A 16502-nucleotide genomic window follows, 5' to 3' on the forward strand; every position below is an offset into this window, starting at 1 on the left:
ATGAAAAGAAAGGCCAATAGCTTCTTGTATCTTATAAATGGCGTATAAGGCTTATAATCTGTATCAAGTGACACAAACCATTGTTTAGGCGACTCTACATAGCTTTTGACATCCTATTAAGGAAACAAAACTAATCACAAACAGTAAATTGCATGGATTCACCAGTGTTGTACCAGGAGGGGGAAAGTATCACACAAGAGACTCACAATACTGTGAGAAAGCTGAGTAGGTTTAAAACAGCATTTTAACTAGGCTGCATACCTCAGATTTTATCTACGCTTTAAATGTAACTTAGAAGCTAAGGAAGGTCTGCTGCGAGAGAGATTTCTGACAAAGCATCCCGACCCAAAATGTCCAACTTCCTGTTCCTCTAATATTGCCTGGCCTGCTGTAGTCCTCACGCTCTACACTGTGTTTTCTCTGCTACATGAGAAAGGGTTTTCAAGCACTGTTTGTGAGCAAGGTTATAAGTGTTCATCATGATCAATAGCTTTTCCCCACCATTAGACCACAACCAACCACTGCCCCCAGTACTGGACCCACTCCGTTATAGTCAAACTTACCCCAACTCCTCTCTGATAATCAAAAATTCCTACATTCATTCTGTTTCTCATGCTATAAACACTGACTGTCACCAACGCTGACTTGTCTCCAGCCACTTGAAATTACCTTCATCTCTACAAACACTACAACCACACCATATTCCCCAGGCACACTGCTCCAATACTGCCCTGATCTTCCCAACAACACTGAAGTCCTTATTTCAGCAATTGCAAACTTCACTGCTCCTTGACTATTATTAGAGCTTAAGCTCTCATTCAGAAGGCAAACCCATCAATTAGGATGAATTCCCAGCCAAGATCTTGTTTCAAAGAGATATGTCCCCAAGGCTCAGGAGGAACTATCTTCCCTCCTTGGAATTTATGTCTGTGAATGCCAAAATAACAAAAAAAATGGTCAAAGCAGGAACCATTGACATAAAAATGAAAGACATGCAAATTAGCAGTTTGAGATTTTGCTTTATGGTCAGAAATTAGAACATAGAACATTAGACTAGAACAACAGGTATAACAACTGTGGTACAGTGGAGGTTGTTCAAAGACTTATTTAATGCTATTCAGAAGTAGTTTGCATCCATGAGAAGGGAAATTCACACTGGAATATCAGTAAATCCATTTATATGGCTGAACAGATTGTAGAGGTCAGGAGAGTGCAACAGAATAAATTCAGCCTTCTGGAATGTGAAGCCACAGTAAGGCACTACAGAGCCCAAATAGAGTCAAAATAATGGAGAGGCTAATAGATTCATCATTTTTTTTTCAATCATGAAACAAATGTAAGTGAAAACAGGTATATAATTTAATGCAGAATCTTTTCTACCATGAGGTACGAAGTAATGAGGGGAAAGCACCAGTGGAGGCCTTATGGGTGGAAGTGAGGAACCTTAAAGGAACTAAAATTGCAATAGGTGTCATATATAGGCCAGATTGTAGCAGCTCAGACATGTAAGATTGTATAAATGCAGAAATGTACATAACAAAGGCTGAGTAGTAATGGAAGATTTTAATCTTAACATAGACAGAGAGACAACAAGCACCTGTTTAAAGGTTGTGAATTTCTACACTATGTCTGGGTTAGTTTCTGCAGCAATATGTCTTGAATGCAACAAGAGAACAAGCAATATGGGATCTAGTAATAAGCAATGAGACTGATTCATGTTTGTATGGGCTGGTCAAATAATGACCATTGTGTGACCAAATTTCATGCAGCATTTGTAAAAGACTAGCAAAGATCAGGCACTAGAATTTTAGATTTACGTAGGGCAGGCTTTAATGAGATGAGACAGAGACTGTTCACAGTAAAATGGGAAGCTCTGCTAATAGGTATAACAACTGTGGTACAGTGGAGGTTGTTCAAAGACTTATTTAATGCTATTCAGAAGTGGTTTGCACCCATCAGAAGGGAAAGTTGCACCTCACACTAGAAATAGCCAAGGGCACATAAGGAGGCTACAGACAGGCTAAAATTAAAAGCAAGGGGTTATAAAAATGCAAAGAACAGTACAGATCTTACAGATGGGACAAATGCAAGATCAACAAGAGGCCACAAAGTAGCTCTTAAGAATGGCTCAAAAGGATCATGAAAGGACACCTACAAGGGACATAAAAGACAACAAGACAAGATTTTATAGTTAAAAGAGAAAGCAGCTGGTTCAGAGTACCAATGATCCATTGAAGACTCAGAGTGGAGATGTTGTGAGCGGCCATGTAAAAAGACAGATATGCTGAACAATTACTTTGCTTCAGTAGTTGCAGCAGGAAAGAGGGATAGTTTGCCCGAAGTCCCAAAGAAATTATTAGACAATCAGGCACAGGGTCTAAATAAAACTAACTTATGTCAATCATCAATAATGGGGAAATTAATGGAACTGAAAGAGTAACAAATGCCCAGGACCTGGCGGTTTCCATCCACGGGTGTAAAAGAAGGTAGGAAAGCACACTGCTGACATCTTAATCATAATCTTTCAGAGTTACCTGGATTCAGGATTTGTACCTCTGGATCAGAAAGTTTTTAATGTCACTCTGCTCTTTAAGTCAGGTTACAGAGGGAAACCGAGGAACTACAGGCCAATTAGCCTGATATCTGTGGTGCAGAAATTGGCGGAGTCTACAAAAATAATCAAGGATAAGGTAACTGATCGCTGTGAAAATTTTCAGTTTGTCAGGGAGAGTCAGTGTGGACTCATGAAGGGTACATCATGCCTGAAAAATGTTTTAAAGAGCTGACAAATGGAGTGGACGAGGTAAATCAATGGATGTTTTTCATATGGACTTCCAGAAGGCAGTCCACTGTTAGCTAAGGTGGAAGCCAACAGAATTGAGGGCTAATTACTGACATGCATTGGAAATTGGTTGAGTGGCAGGGAACAGTTAGGATAATTGTTAAGTATTCAAACTGGCAGCACACAATTTGTCCTGTCCCGCAGGGATCCGACTTGGGACCTCAGTTATTGACAAAATTCACTGACAACTTTGATAACATCAAATAATAATGTAAAAAGTCAAATCTTTGCATTTGCTGACAACACAAAATTGAGCAGCTTTTGCTAACAGCAGCACAAAATTACAACAGGATAATGATAGACTCAGTGAATGGGCAAAGATGTGGAGACGGATTTTGATAAATGCAAGTATGAGGTTATCCCTTTCAGACCATTAAGGAGTTGATCGAGGTAGTATTTAGAAGGCACAAAGTTAAATACAGTGAATGTCCAATAAGACTTGGGATTTAGGTGAAGAGAGTTACAATCCGTTCTGCACTTTTCTACCATTAACTTTATAAAATCTTAATTTCACAATCCAAATGAATTTAATAGCATGAAGTTCCTACATTTGCACAACACCAAAGATGACACACTTCAGAAAGTCAAGTCTAAATCACCTTCTAAAATTATGATGCATGTTAATCACCCCCAGTTAACCATTCTGGCGCAGAAATTTAGTCTTAAAATATGGAGTTCATTCTTTAAGGCTTTTTCAATTGTTAGAAATGGTTCGAATTGCGTTGAATGCTATTTGTCCCATTTCACTCTCTCTCGCACACACATTAATTCAGCCTCACTATCTCTCCTTGTATTTCTCTCTGTACCATACTTTGCATTAAAGTCATCCACTCTAAATCACACGTACTTCTCAGAGATTACACTGTTCAGTTCACAGTCCTGTAATTAGATTAATTAAGGAGATACAAAATTGCTAACTCTGTGCACTCCGGTCTCACTTGTTCTGTTGAAGGAACAGCAATGTTTCCATCTCTCACATTTAGCATCCTGCCACTCAAAATGTTGTCTGTGTTGAATGGACAGGGTTAAGCCAAACCACATAGATATTGCTTTTCTTACGCAAAATGCTTTTGTATTATCAGTAAGACATTAACCTATCTCTCTTGTTTTCTAATGTAGACAGACTTGCTGGCTATTCTTTTATTTCTAGAATTCGGGTATTTGAAATATATCTTCTAACCCACAACCATAATATGTTATACTTACTCCATCTCTTCACATTTTCTAAAGGGATACCTTGCTCTAGGTTGAGCAGAATCAGGTTATCAGGATTGTGTATGAAATTTTATTGCTAACAATATTTGTCAATTTTACCCATAACATACTTTTTACAATATCTAACTTCAGATTTGCATCATTCAAATTCAGGGTCCAACTGTCATCTCCAATGTGGATGCTATCACTCTCCTGTGCAGACCCGACCACAACTATATTTTGGGCCATGGAAATCCAATTTTTGTCTGTATTACAGATCCCACACCATTGGCTCCAGTTTGTGCAGTGGAGGAAGAGCTAATGTACAAAAAGCCTAAACATCTCTGCTAAAGTTGGGTTCCCTATTTTAAATGGCGAGAAAATTAGATTTCCTCCTGCACACCATTTTTGTCTGGCAGTGCAGAGTTTTAAAAGCCCACAAGTAGCTCAGGCCAGGTTTGAAAGTTTGTGACTAAAATGGAAAACCTGCTGGGGAGTCTGAAACATTTTGAAAGGAAGGTGTAATTTTTTCACACCTTCAAATATCCTTATTAGGTGCTTTATCGTATTTAAATGTGTTTTTAATGCAGCGATCCATCATAGGGATATATTCTTTAAGGCAAGCTGACCCTTAAAAATGCCATGAAACAGAGGATCAGAAGTAAGGACCATCAGGTCTGCTCTGCCATTCAATGAAATCATAGCTCACCCAATAATGCTCAACTTCACTTGCTTGCCTTATTCTCAAAATTTGTGATACCCTTACTGATTAAAACTCTACCTATCCCAGTCTTGAACATTCTTCATGATTCAGCCTTGACAGACGTCTGCGATAATGAGTTCCACAGATTCACTCATTTCCCAGAGAAGGAATTCCTCCCCATCTCTGATGTAAATGGGTATCTCCTCACTCTAAAACTATGCCTCTGGGTCCTAGACTCTCCCATAAAGAGGAACAACCTCTCTGCATCAACCTCATCAAACACCCGAAGAATCTTATAAATTTCAAAAAGGTCTCCTCTCGTTCTCTTAAACCCCAAGGACAAATCCAGCCAAACTCTCTTCTTTAAAAAAAATCCCTCCACACTTGCTATCAGCCTAGTGAGCCTTCTGCGGACTGCCTCCATCACCTGTGTATCTTTCCTTAGATAAGGGGACCAATATATTTTTCATAATATTCCAACTCTGATCTGTGTAGTGTGATCTATAATTTTAAAAGTATCTCCCTAATTTTACACTGCATTCCCTTTGAAACAAAGGCTAATATTCTACTTGTGATCAGAGATAATGGGAACTGCGGATGCTGGTGAATACGAGGTAACAAAGTGTGGAGCTGGATGAACACAGCAGGCCAGGCTGATGTTTTGGGCCTAGACCGCTGAACCAGTATGCCAGTGAGATATATTTTTTGCATGATTCATGCACGAGGACACCCAAATCCTGTTGTGTTGCAGTTTTCTACACATTTCCCCACTAAGCTCCTCTATTCTTCCTCAAGTGTGTAACATCACAGTTTCCCACATTAAATTCTATCTGCCAAGATTTTGCACACTCATTAAACCTATCCATATGCCTCTAAAGACTTTTTGTGACATCCTCACAACTTGCCTTCCTACCTATTTTTGTGTCATCTGCAAACTTGGCTATAGTGGGCTTGCTTTGTTGACCCCAGCATTGCCCCGGAGTTACACGTTGCCATTCAAAATTATCGGCTTTATCCTAACTCTCCGTCTTCTACTTGTTTATGTGCATTACATGCTTCTCTAATGATGAAAGCAATGGAATGCAGTGGGGAGAAAAACATTATACCTAACCCTGTCAGCCTGGGCTCCCTTCCTTTCACCTATAATTTAAATGATTCTACCCAATAAAATTGAGACTGGTTTTGATACTTGTGAGAAATCTAATGATCTGTTCTCTTAATTGTGGTTTTGGCAGTTGAAAATAATAGCCGTTGCAAAATAAAATTAAACCGTCCGCTCCCCTTATAATGACAGACAGACTCTATGCATTGAAAATTGAGGAATATCACCAGCAATGACTCTGCAAAATCCCAGAAATCTACTGACCAGATTTGCATTCCAGTTTCAATGTCCTGTCTCAGGACAACATCCCCAGTGTCGAGGCACTGATTACGGTCAATCATTAGGTGGTCCACATAATCCACATGCCTGATACAAGACTTCCCAAACTAGCTCACTTCCTCAATCTTTATCACAGTGAGCAGTTACCAGCAGGACAGAGGCATGCTTCAAGGATGGTCTCAAAACCTCTGAAAAATCACAATATCTCCATTGCTCTAACAACGCCCAAACTGCAGATGAAGCTACTATGAAGGTGCCAGCTAGTGAGTGTCTCTGACAGATCCAGATGGAGGTCAAGCATAAGTAATGGAGAGAGTGTGTGAAAACTGAGCACTCCACACAACCACTTCAGTAAACACTGCCTGTGGTAGGGCGTGTTCAGTATTCGACTAGTTAGTAGCTTCAAGACATGCAACACCAGAATGACAGAAAGTCAAAAGACTGTGTAAGACAGAGACAGCATAAGAGAGAAGAGCATTTTCCGAGAAGGAAATCTATTATTTGGACAGCTGTGAATGCTTGGCTGAGTTTCAAGTATAATTGGGTTTCAGCACATTATGTGTTCTATTCATTTGACAATGAACATGTTGATGTGATTTGCTGATACAAGGTAAAAAGGTTAGAACAATTTCAAATATGTTTTTCACATCCCAGAAGCATGATCCAAAATTTTTTTATTAGATGGCAAGAGATTTCCTCCCAACTAACATGCATCTGCAGCAAACAGCTATGAAGGCCTTTATAACAAGTGGAATTGAGTTCAGGAGTAAAATGCTTTGCTTTTGAAGTATAGGTCCTTTGGAAAGTTAGATTATTGGATGCTGTTTTTAGTTTCCTTGTACGCCGTAGAGGAAATGCAGCAAAAAAATCACCAGACTGATTTGTGCAGTCATGCAACTTTCTCTTGATAAGAAAAAAACTGGGCCTGCCATGTTTACAGTTTAAAAGAATGAGCAGAGATCTCATTGAAACGTACAAAATTCCTGAAGTTATAGACAGAGTAGATACAGAAAGGATGTTTCTCCAGGATGTTGGGGACAGAGATTCTGGAATCAAGGGAAACAGACCTAAAATTTAAATCATTTAACGATTGAGATGAAAAGGAATTTCTTCAGTCAGAGGGGACTGAATCCTTCAAGTCTCTGTACCCAAAGGGCTATGGAAGCTCAGTCTTTGAGTATGTTCAAGATCGATGCAAGTAGATTTCTCGATACTAATGGCATCATGCAATATAAGGGAGTCGAGTGGAACAACAATGAGAGGTAGAAGAATGGCGGTACAGGCTCAAGGAGCTGAACAGGCCACTCCTACTCTTCTGTTCCAAGGAAAATAAAATACTGTCATTGATCTTGCATTGAATTGGATAGTACATAAAGAGAATACAGGGGAGTGGGGCAAACGGAAATGGCATGGGGTGACACAGTAATCTGAAGAAACATGGAGGATACTTGACAGGGACACAGAGGTTCCATGGAGTAGCACTGGTGATCTGACAGAAACACCCAATACACTTCACCAACACCTTCCACCCCAACCTCAAGTTCACGTGGGCCATCTCCAACACATCCCTCACATTCTGGACCTCTCAGTCTCCATCTCAGGCAACCAGCTTGTAACTGATGTCCATTTCAAGCCCACCAACTCCCACAGCTACCTAGAATACACCTCCTCCCACCCACCCTCCTGCAAAAATTCCATCCCCTATTCCCAGTTCCTTCGCTTCCACCGCAGGATGAGGCATTCCACTCCCACACAGCCCAGATGTCCAAGTTCTTCAAGGACCGCAACTTTCCCCCCACAGTGGTCGAGAACGCCCTTGACCGCTTCTCCCGCATTTCCCGCAACACATCCCCTAAACCCCGCCACCGTGACAACCTCCCAAAGAGGATCCCTCTCGTTCTCACACACCACCCCAGCAACCTCCGGATACAACGCATCATCCTCCGACACTTCCGCCTTCCACAATCCAACCCCACCACCCAAGACATTTTTCCATCTCCACCCTTGTCTGCCTTCCGGAGAGACCACTCTCTCCGTGACTCCCTTGTCCGCTCCACACTGCCCTCCAACCCCGCCACACCCGGCACCTTCCCCTGCAACCACAGGAAGTGCTACACTTGCCCCCACACCTCCCCTCTCACCCCCATCCCAGGCCCCAACATGGCTTTCCATATTAAGCAGAGGTTCACCTGCACATCTGCCAATGTAGTATAATGTATCCACTGTACCCGGTGTGGCTTCCTCTACATTGGGGAAACCAAGCAGAGGCTTGAGGACCGCTTTGCAGAACACCTCTGCTCGGTTCGCAATAAACAACTGCACCTCCCAGTCGCAAACCATTTTAACTCCCCCTCCCATACTTTAGATGACACGTCCATCATGGACCTCCTGCAGTGCCACAATGATGCCACCCGAATGTTGCAGGAACAGCAACTCATATTCCGCCTGGGAACCCTGCAGCCTAATGGTATCAATGTGGACTTCAGCAGCTTCAAAATCTCCCCTTCCCCCACCACATCCCAAAACCAGCCCAGTTCGTCCCCTCCCCCCACTGCATCACACAACCAGCCCACGTCATCCCCTCCCCCCACTGCATCCCAAAACCAGCCCAGCCTGTCTCTGTCTCCCTAACCTGTTCTTCCTCTCACCCATCCCTTCCTCCCGCCTCAAGCCGCATCTCCATTTCCTACCTGCTAACCTCATCCCACCTCCTTGACCTGTCCGTCTTCCCTGGACTGACCTATCCCCTCCCTACCTCCCCACCTATACTCTCCTCGCCACCTGTCTTCTTTTCTCTCCATCTTCGGTCCGCCTCCCCCTCTCTCCCTATTTAATCCAGAACCCTCACCCTATCCCCCTCTCTGACGAAGGGTCTAGGCCCGAAACGTCAGCTTTTGTGCTCCTGAGATGCTGCTTGGCCTGCTGTGTTCATCCAGCTTCACACTTTATTATCCCCAATCCAGCCTGCCTGTACTTCCCACCCACCCAAAACTGAGAAGTATCGGTGTCCATTTTTAAAAGTCAGGTTCGTATTGACTAGATTTCTGTCAACACTGAGCACGTAATCCCAAGAATGAAAACCAGTGCCTTAGTGTTCACATTGCTCTATACGTCAGGTTGCTGTACAATTCCCATATTGCAACAATAGCTTCACTGGCTGTAAAGTGTTTTAGGATGTCTTGAGGTTAGGAAAGGTGCTCTACAAAAGCAAGGCTTTCTTTTCTATTAGTAAGGTTCATTTCTCAAAATATACATTTTTTGTGTATTTTAAAATACTATGAAAAATAACTATGAATTAACCCGAAACGTCAGCTTTTGTGCTCCTGAGATGCTGCTTGGCCTGCTGTGTTCATCCAGCCTCACATTTTATTATCATGAATTAACTACTAGTGATTTTTAGGTATATGATGTGACTTTTGAAAATTTCCAAACATTTCTAAGTTACATATACATTACCATGATCATTTACAAGTTGTCACATTATTTGGCTGAGTGAGCGGTACATGTTTTCTTCCCAGCCCAAGCCAACTATCACCATTTAATAAAGCGTATAATGAATATCCAAAACCTGTATAATAGTGTTTTTTCAACAGTTGGCCATGACAGATACAGTGTCATAACTGTTGTATTATTACAATGATTTTAGTTTTTAAAGATTCAATAGAACAAATATACATGGTTATATATTTAAATGATGAAGCTTGAAGCCACAGGAGATTAAAAGAAGCAAAAAGAAGTTACCGAACTTTAATTTTACATGACTGAATTTTCTCTCTGGAGTCCAAAACATGCCTGATGCTGGACAAATGAACGACTCGCACAAGAGTCCGGCCAGCAATTTATGAGAAGTAGGAACAGTGTGTGCCACGTACTCACTACAGGTTTAACCCCTTGTGAACTGAAAAGCTGTAATGATTCCCTTCGAGGTGACAATTACAGTTAAAGGATGAGCATATATTTCTCAAAACAAATCAATAAACACGAGTGCTATGGCCTACTCACTAGTTCACCGTTCCATATCCCTTTGATTTGGTGAATCCAACAGATGTTGCCACAACTAGGGCTGGAAGACCTAAAACAAATTAAAGGCAAAGTAGGAACATACATATAAGTGCACAGTATTTTTCAAAAACACAGCACTCTATGGCAAAACAGTTCTATTCAGATATAACAAGTTGTAGAGCTGGATGAACACAGCAGGCCGAGCTGGATCAGAGGAGCAGGAAGGCTGATGTTTCAGGTCTAGACCCTTCTTCAGAAATGACTGAAGAAGGGTCCAGAACCGAAACGTCAGCTTTCCTGCTCCTCTGATGCTGCTTGGTCTGCTGTGTTCATCCAGCTCCACACCTTGTTATCTCAGATTCACCAGCATCGGCAGTTCCTACTATCTCTGAATCTATTTAGATATATCTTAGAATGCAATATGCATGGTAATATGGATAGTTTTCATCTTACCAAGACTAATACTCCAAAATTATGTTCAGCAATCATAAATATTTTACAGCAAGAAAGGAGACTCTTTGGCTAATTACGCTAATGCTTGATTTTTGCAAGATTAATCTGAAAGGAGTGAAACATGTGGAAAAAAAATTGCATCATCTTGCATTGCATTTGTACAACTCATTAGTTTTCAGGTTTTTAACCACATCATTCACACCCAAAGTTGATTTGATTGTCACTGATGGCAACGTGCGAGACAAGTGGTGAAGCATGCAAGAGCGTTCATCCTCACAGATGGGTTGGGAAATGGCTTATTAAGTATTGGAACTATGCTCTTAAAGCATTTTCACAGATGAAATTCCCGAAATAAAAGATAAATTAAAACACCAGATTTCTATGAAATGGGCTGTGAGCTCATGTTTCTAGAGACAGAAACCGGTTAAAACCAAAACAAAAGTACAGAGCCATGGGTGATCTTAGCAGTACTATCGACAGTAAGCTAGCTGTGGGCAGAGGTAGGTGGGAAGCAGTTTAAGAGACAGCCTGAAAGCTAGAAGCTAGAACAGGAATAGTGCAGTTTTGGAATAGTTTCCATAGAAGAAACAATAGTGAAAGCTTGCATGGAAAAAAAAACTGGAGCTCTTCCTGAGGTTTGGAGCAGGAGCAGGCTATTTCTTCCACTCTGTCTGATCAGCCTTTCAATAAGACCAGGGATGATCTGATTGCAACCTTAAGTTCACATTCCTACGTACTCCCAACATCATTTCATCCACTTGCTTTCCAAGAATATTGCCCTTAATGTATTGAAGGACTTTTGTTTCTACCAATGGTTTTTCAGTACTTTGTAACTGCAAGTGCTGCCATTTATGTTATGGGGGCTACTTTGCGAGATCTATCTTTGTTGTATTCATTTTTGAAAGTGCAATCTACAATTTAATGACTGCAGTTCCCATGGGATTAATTCATTTTCAATTTATGTTAATTTTGGTTTGATTCTGAAGGTAACAGCTACAAGAAGCGAAATCTCAAACATCAGTTTTTTTTTCCACTGGGTGGGCAGTCATTAAGTAAATTTAGGGGTTTTCATTAGTTTGTAGTGTCCATGAAACAGCTTCACAGCATCCAATGCTTCCTTTCCAGATAATTTCTTAAACTATTCCTAGATGTTCTTTGGTGGATAAATCCTGAAAAAGTAGATTTTTACCAATATCACAGGGCATTTGGGAAATGCTCATTGGATTGAATGGTCTTTTAGCTTTCCAATTTTCCTTATAAAAACATAAAACCATAAGAAATAGCAACAAGAGTAGCCTTTTGGCCCATCATGCCTACTCTGGGTTTCATTAGGATCATGGCTCATCTGACATTCCTAATGTCCATTTTCCTGCCCTTTCCCTATAACCCTTGATTCCCCGACTGACCAATAATTTATCTATCTCAGTTTTAACCATACACAAGGACTCTGCCCCCACAGCTGTTGTGTCAAGATGTCCAAAGACTCACAACTCTCTGTTAGAAAAATTTCCTCCTCATCTCACTCTTCAGTTGGTGCCCCTTTACTCTGAAACTATGCCCCTTGATCCATGACTCTCCCATAAATACTCCCTCAATATTTACCCTGTCAAGCCCCTTAAGAATCCTACATGTTTCAATGAGATTGCCTCTCATTCTTCTAAAATCCAGTGAGTAGGTTCCCAACCTGTTTTGCTCATAAAATAATCCCTCCATACCAGGGATCATCCTCATGAACCTTCTCTGAATTGGCTCTGATGAAATATTTCCTTAATTAAGATCATAAAGATTGTTCTCAATATTCCAGATGTGGTCTTACCAGTACGATGTACAGTTTTGGGAAAACTTCCCAACTCTTATACTGCAACCCATCCGAAACAAGGGCCAACATTCCACAAAGCCTTCCTGATTATCTGCTGCACCTGTATGCTAACCTTTTGCATTTCATACAAAAGTCTCTTTGTGTTAAGCTTTCTGCAGTTTTTCTCTGTTTAAATAATATCCTGTGCTTAACCAGACAAGAGATTAAATTTGCTATAATGCACAGGGTTCCTAAGTCTAAAATGCCTCAGGATTAGTTCTTGACATTTGATTCTTTGGGCACAATCTTTTGCTGCAAGGTTCAGTACTTGCAGGTGACGATATTCACACTTATCTGCTGCCCTTGACTTTCTAAATGAAAGTGTGTGGAACATGCTGTCTAAGGTGCTTTGGTGATTCCCAAATGGGGATCAGAAGACAGTGTTGCATGAACAATTGCTGTAATTTTGTTAAAACACTCAATCAGCAGCTAGGCAGAGGACTCAAGTGTCCAATTAGGAAGCCTTCCAATTGAGAAGCAATAGTAAGTAGGCTACCTTTGCAGATGAGTGATAGATAGGATCACTCATTCGCAACCTCCCCTGTTAAATTTCAAAGCTTAAAATGAACAAAACCCACAAAAGCCATTGTGCTGGAGGATGGGAGGGGGAACTCTCCCCAGACTTGCCTCTGACTGAAGCTGAATACAGCTAAAGAATGGCCTTTGAACTTGCCTGGACCCTGGTGCACCCGCAGTCTGTCTTTGAGGAGCTACCTCCAGGCAGCTTTTGGGCAGGGGTATGGAGAAATGGTAGTGGTGGGTGGCAGTGGCAGTGGTAGTGGTTGGTGGTGGGAAAGGGTGTCCCAACATCTGGTCAATAGGCCTCAACTGTACTTAAGTAGCCAACTCAGGAGCAGGAAGCTCCATTTCCAGCTTCATGGAAAACAGCCCCAGCGTTGGATGAAGTCAGTAAATTAGAATGTTAGTTGATTGTGCAAAGTGCCATGCCCATTAGTTACTGTGTCCACCAATGTCAGGGCCCGAAATATCTGCTCTTTGTTCATTCATTCTCAAAACTGTGACATCACTGTCATGGTCAGAACTTTTGTTTTGCCTACACCTTGTCCTCTGTTAAAAAGAAGCATCACACATTTTATAAACCCATGCTTTTCACACACCGACAATGCTCCCACATGTCAGTGATATGTGTCCAATCAGGTGAGGTGTAGCTTTGAGGACAACTCAGAGGTGATGACGTCCCTGTGCAGCTGTTGCTCTTCTTCCTCCAACTCTTGGGAGATTGCAGATTTGGAAAGTGTTACCTAAACCATAACCTTTGTGAGTTGTAGTGGAGTTTGCAAACCTTGTGCACAGTACTTTATTGGTGGTTAGAAGTGGGTGCTTAAGTCAGTAGATGAATTGCCATCCAATGGATTAATTTAAGCTGGATATTTGTAGAAATTTCAGTTGTTGTTGTAGCTGTATTCATCATGAAAGGATGGATGATCAATGGTTACATATGAGTGCAGAGTGTACTGAAAATCAGATGCTTTTCTCAAAGCCACACAATAAATTATTGTGGGATAACTGACTTATTTTGCAAAACATTTGAAGATTAGTTGCATTGTGTGTTGTACAGTTGGTAAGAAATTCCTGTGAAATGTAGAATATTCCTCTAAAAATACCAGAAATAGCATTATAATAGTCTTTATTTTCTTCCTGTAAATAATACAGCACAAGCACTCAATTGTTAGTTTAACAAAACTGAGAAGCGACCAAACTAAAAACAATTTCTAAAATTTCATACATCTCCTGAGCTTAGGGGTGGCTCCCACAGACTGTTCAATGTTGTGATTGCTGAGGAGACAGCATTTCAAAAATGTTTGCTCATCTCTGTCTGTAACATCAGTGGCAAAGTTCAAGAGGCAGCTAGGTAGTTATACGAAGAACAAGTATAGAAGACGCATTCCTCAGAACTTGTTCTTCCCATAACACCTCACTGTCATGTGGCAGCTCTGTCAACCAAGATTGAAGGTTCAAGGAATTTGACTGGTCTTATATCAATGCCCACATGTAGCAGGGGGAACTAAGGCAGAAAAGTTAGCATCATGCATCTCATGCCCACTCATACATTTTAACAAAATCAATGAGCTTGATGAGTAGCTGAAGACAATTACAATGCTATTTCTAGGATTTCTTGAAGGAACATTTTGTTCTCCAATTTGAAGAGATTAAAGATGAAACAAATGGTCATCCTCATCCTCAGTTATCCAAGAAACCAATGACATCTTCTGGACAAGCAATAAACAGATGCATTGCTGTAGCACTTAACCGTGACTCCTGATTAACTGAACGGCACCTTCGAAAGTGAGCACAGTAACTTTACAGTTCGATCATCAGTACAGGACACGGTGAAAGTGGGGTAACCTTGGAGAAACAGGTGTGGATTTAAAAACTGATTAGGAACACAGTGCTTCCCATGGTTATCAGATATGTAAGGTTCTATCTACTTACCCCATCCCAGGCAAAGAAACCGCTTCCTGATGATTCGATTTCGCAATCTTCCTGTGACAGCCATGTATGACTGCCAGGCCTCTGTCAGCACCCAGCAGAATGATGAGAGGAAGAAAAAATGCAGAAACGCTGCCACAAGGGTACAGATTACCTGGTAAAGTAAGAAGGTAAAACATCACTTAAAATGATCTCCTTGATTAATCTGATAACATGACTGTCCTAGTACTGGTAAACCCCACAAACATGGTCTTGATTTGGTCTTCCAAGACTAATTAACCAACTCTGAACTCAGCACTCATCACAGCTTTAACTCTTCGGTATTCATTTATGTAACATCACAAAACACAACTGAACTCTCTCCTACACTCACTGTGCATTGTCCAGCGAAGTCACATCCTGAAAAGGACCAAAAATAGAAATTGCTGCAGAAACTCAGAAGATCTGGCAGTATCTGCACACAGCAAAACAGTTAATGTGAACCACAGATGCTGGAGAATCCAAGATAACAAAGTGTGGAGCTGGATGAACACAGTAGGCCAAGCAGCATCTTAGGAGCGTAAAAGCTGACGTTTCAGGCCTAGGGTCTAGGCCCGGAACGTCAGCTTTTGTGCTCCTAAGATGCTGCTTGGCCTGCTGTGCTCATCCAGCTTCACACTTTGTTATCATTGTTTTGAATCTAGTGACCTTTGTTTGGAACAGTTATGACGGAGCATCATTGGACTTGAACAGTGATTTACTTTCTACAGATCCTGCCAGACCTAATCAGTCTCTCTAACACTTTCCGTTTTATGTTTCAGATTTCTCCACATCAGCTGCTCTTTGCTTTTAATTCCTTAAAAGGATCAACTATATAGCTTCTATAAAGGATCAATCAGTCTTCACTGAAGCCACTGTCAGAAAGTTACTAAATTCCAATTAAAATGCTCTGTATAGACCGTCATATGATTGTGCACTCCCAGTATGAGCTCTTATGCAGAAGGGTCTGGACTTCCTCTGGGATCCACTTAGACTCCACATAGAAAGAGATGAAGACTGGCTAATTTTCAATCAGGTCTCACAAACAGATGGCATCATACATTCCCTCTACACGTTACAATTCAGAAGGATATGCTTTTTACCTTATCCCTGCAAAAGCCTTCCATGAAGGAAGATAATAATAATTGCTCCATTTCTAGCACAGCCCTTATACAGAATACCTATCATTCTATAATTTCAGCTTAAACCCGTGAAAAAGTTCCTTGCTGAGTCCTCACACAGAATCCATTCACTAGCACTACGTCCTATGGAAAAGCGGTTTTATTGTAAAGTTTCTTGGAATAGTCTTCATGCATAAAGAACAATGATTACCATTCAATTCTTACAGCATTATATCAGCATTATAAGGCTGATTTTTAAAAATTCTGATATACATCAATACTATGTCACAGCAAGAACTTAAAACACTATTGAGGAGATATTTGGAAAATTCAACATGGTCAGAACTCAGAACTGAAGCAGAAGTATTCTGTAGCAGCTTCCATCATGAGAGGAAGGAAATGTTTGCTACACTGAGAACTTGTAATTTCTTTTTGAATCATGTTATGTTTCAACGGTTCCCACTTATGTCAGTATAACA

General features: G+C 41.0%; 1 protein-coding gene across 14 annotated transcripts in view; it reads right to left on the reverse strand.

Moving 5' to 3' along the window:
* adgrb1a (adhesion G protein-coupled receptor B1a) overlaps positions 1 to 16502 on the reverse strand; it is a 572033-nt gene that overhangs the window by 114287 nt on the left and 441244 nt on the right. For all 14 annotated transcript variants that reach the window (XM_048528814.2, XM_059646190.1, XM_059646188.1 and 11 more), the window contains 2 exons: positions 14888 to 15038; positions 10123 to 10192 (listed from right to left, as the gene is read on the reverse strand). In XM_048528814.2, the coding sequence (XP_048384771.1) occupies positions 10123 to 10192; positions 14888 to 15038 (221 nt within the window). The remainder of the gene's footprint in view (positions 1 to 10122; positions 10193 to 14887; positions 15039 to 16502) is intronic.

The sequence above is a fragment of the Stegostoma tigrinum genome, chromosome 5 (genome assembly GCF_030684315.1).
Source record: "Stegostoma tigrinum isolate sSteTig4 chromosome 5, sSteTig4.hap1, whole genome shotgun sequence".
Lineage (NCBI taxonomy): Eukaryota > Metazoa > Chordata > Chondrichthyes > Orectolobiformes > Stegostomatidae > Stegostoma > Stegostoma tigrinum.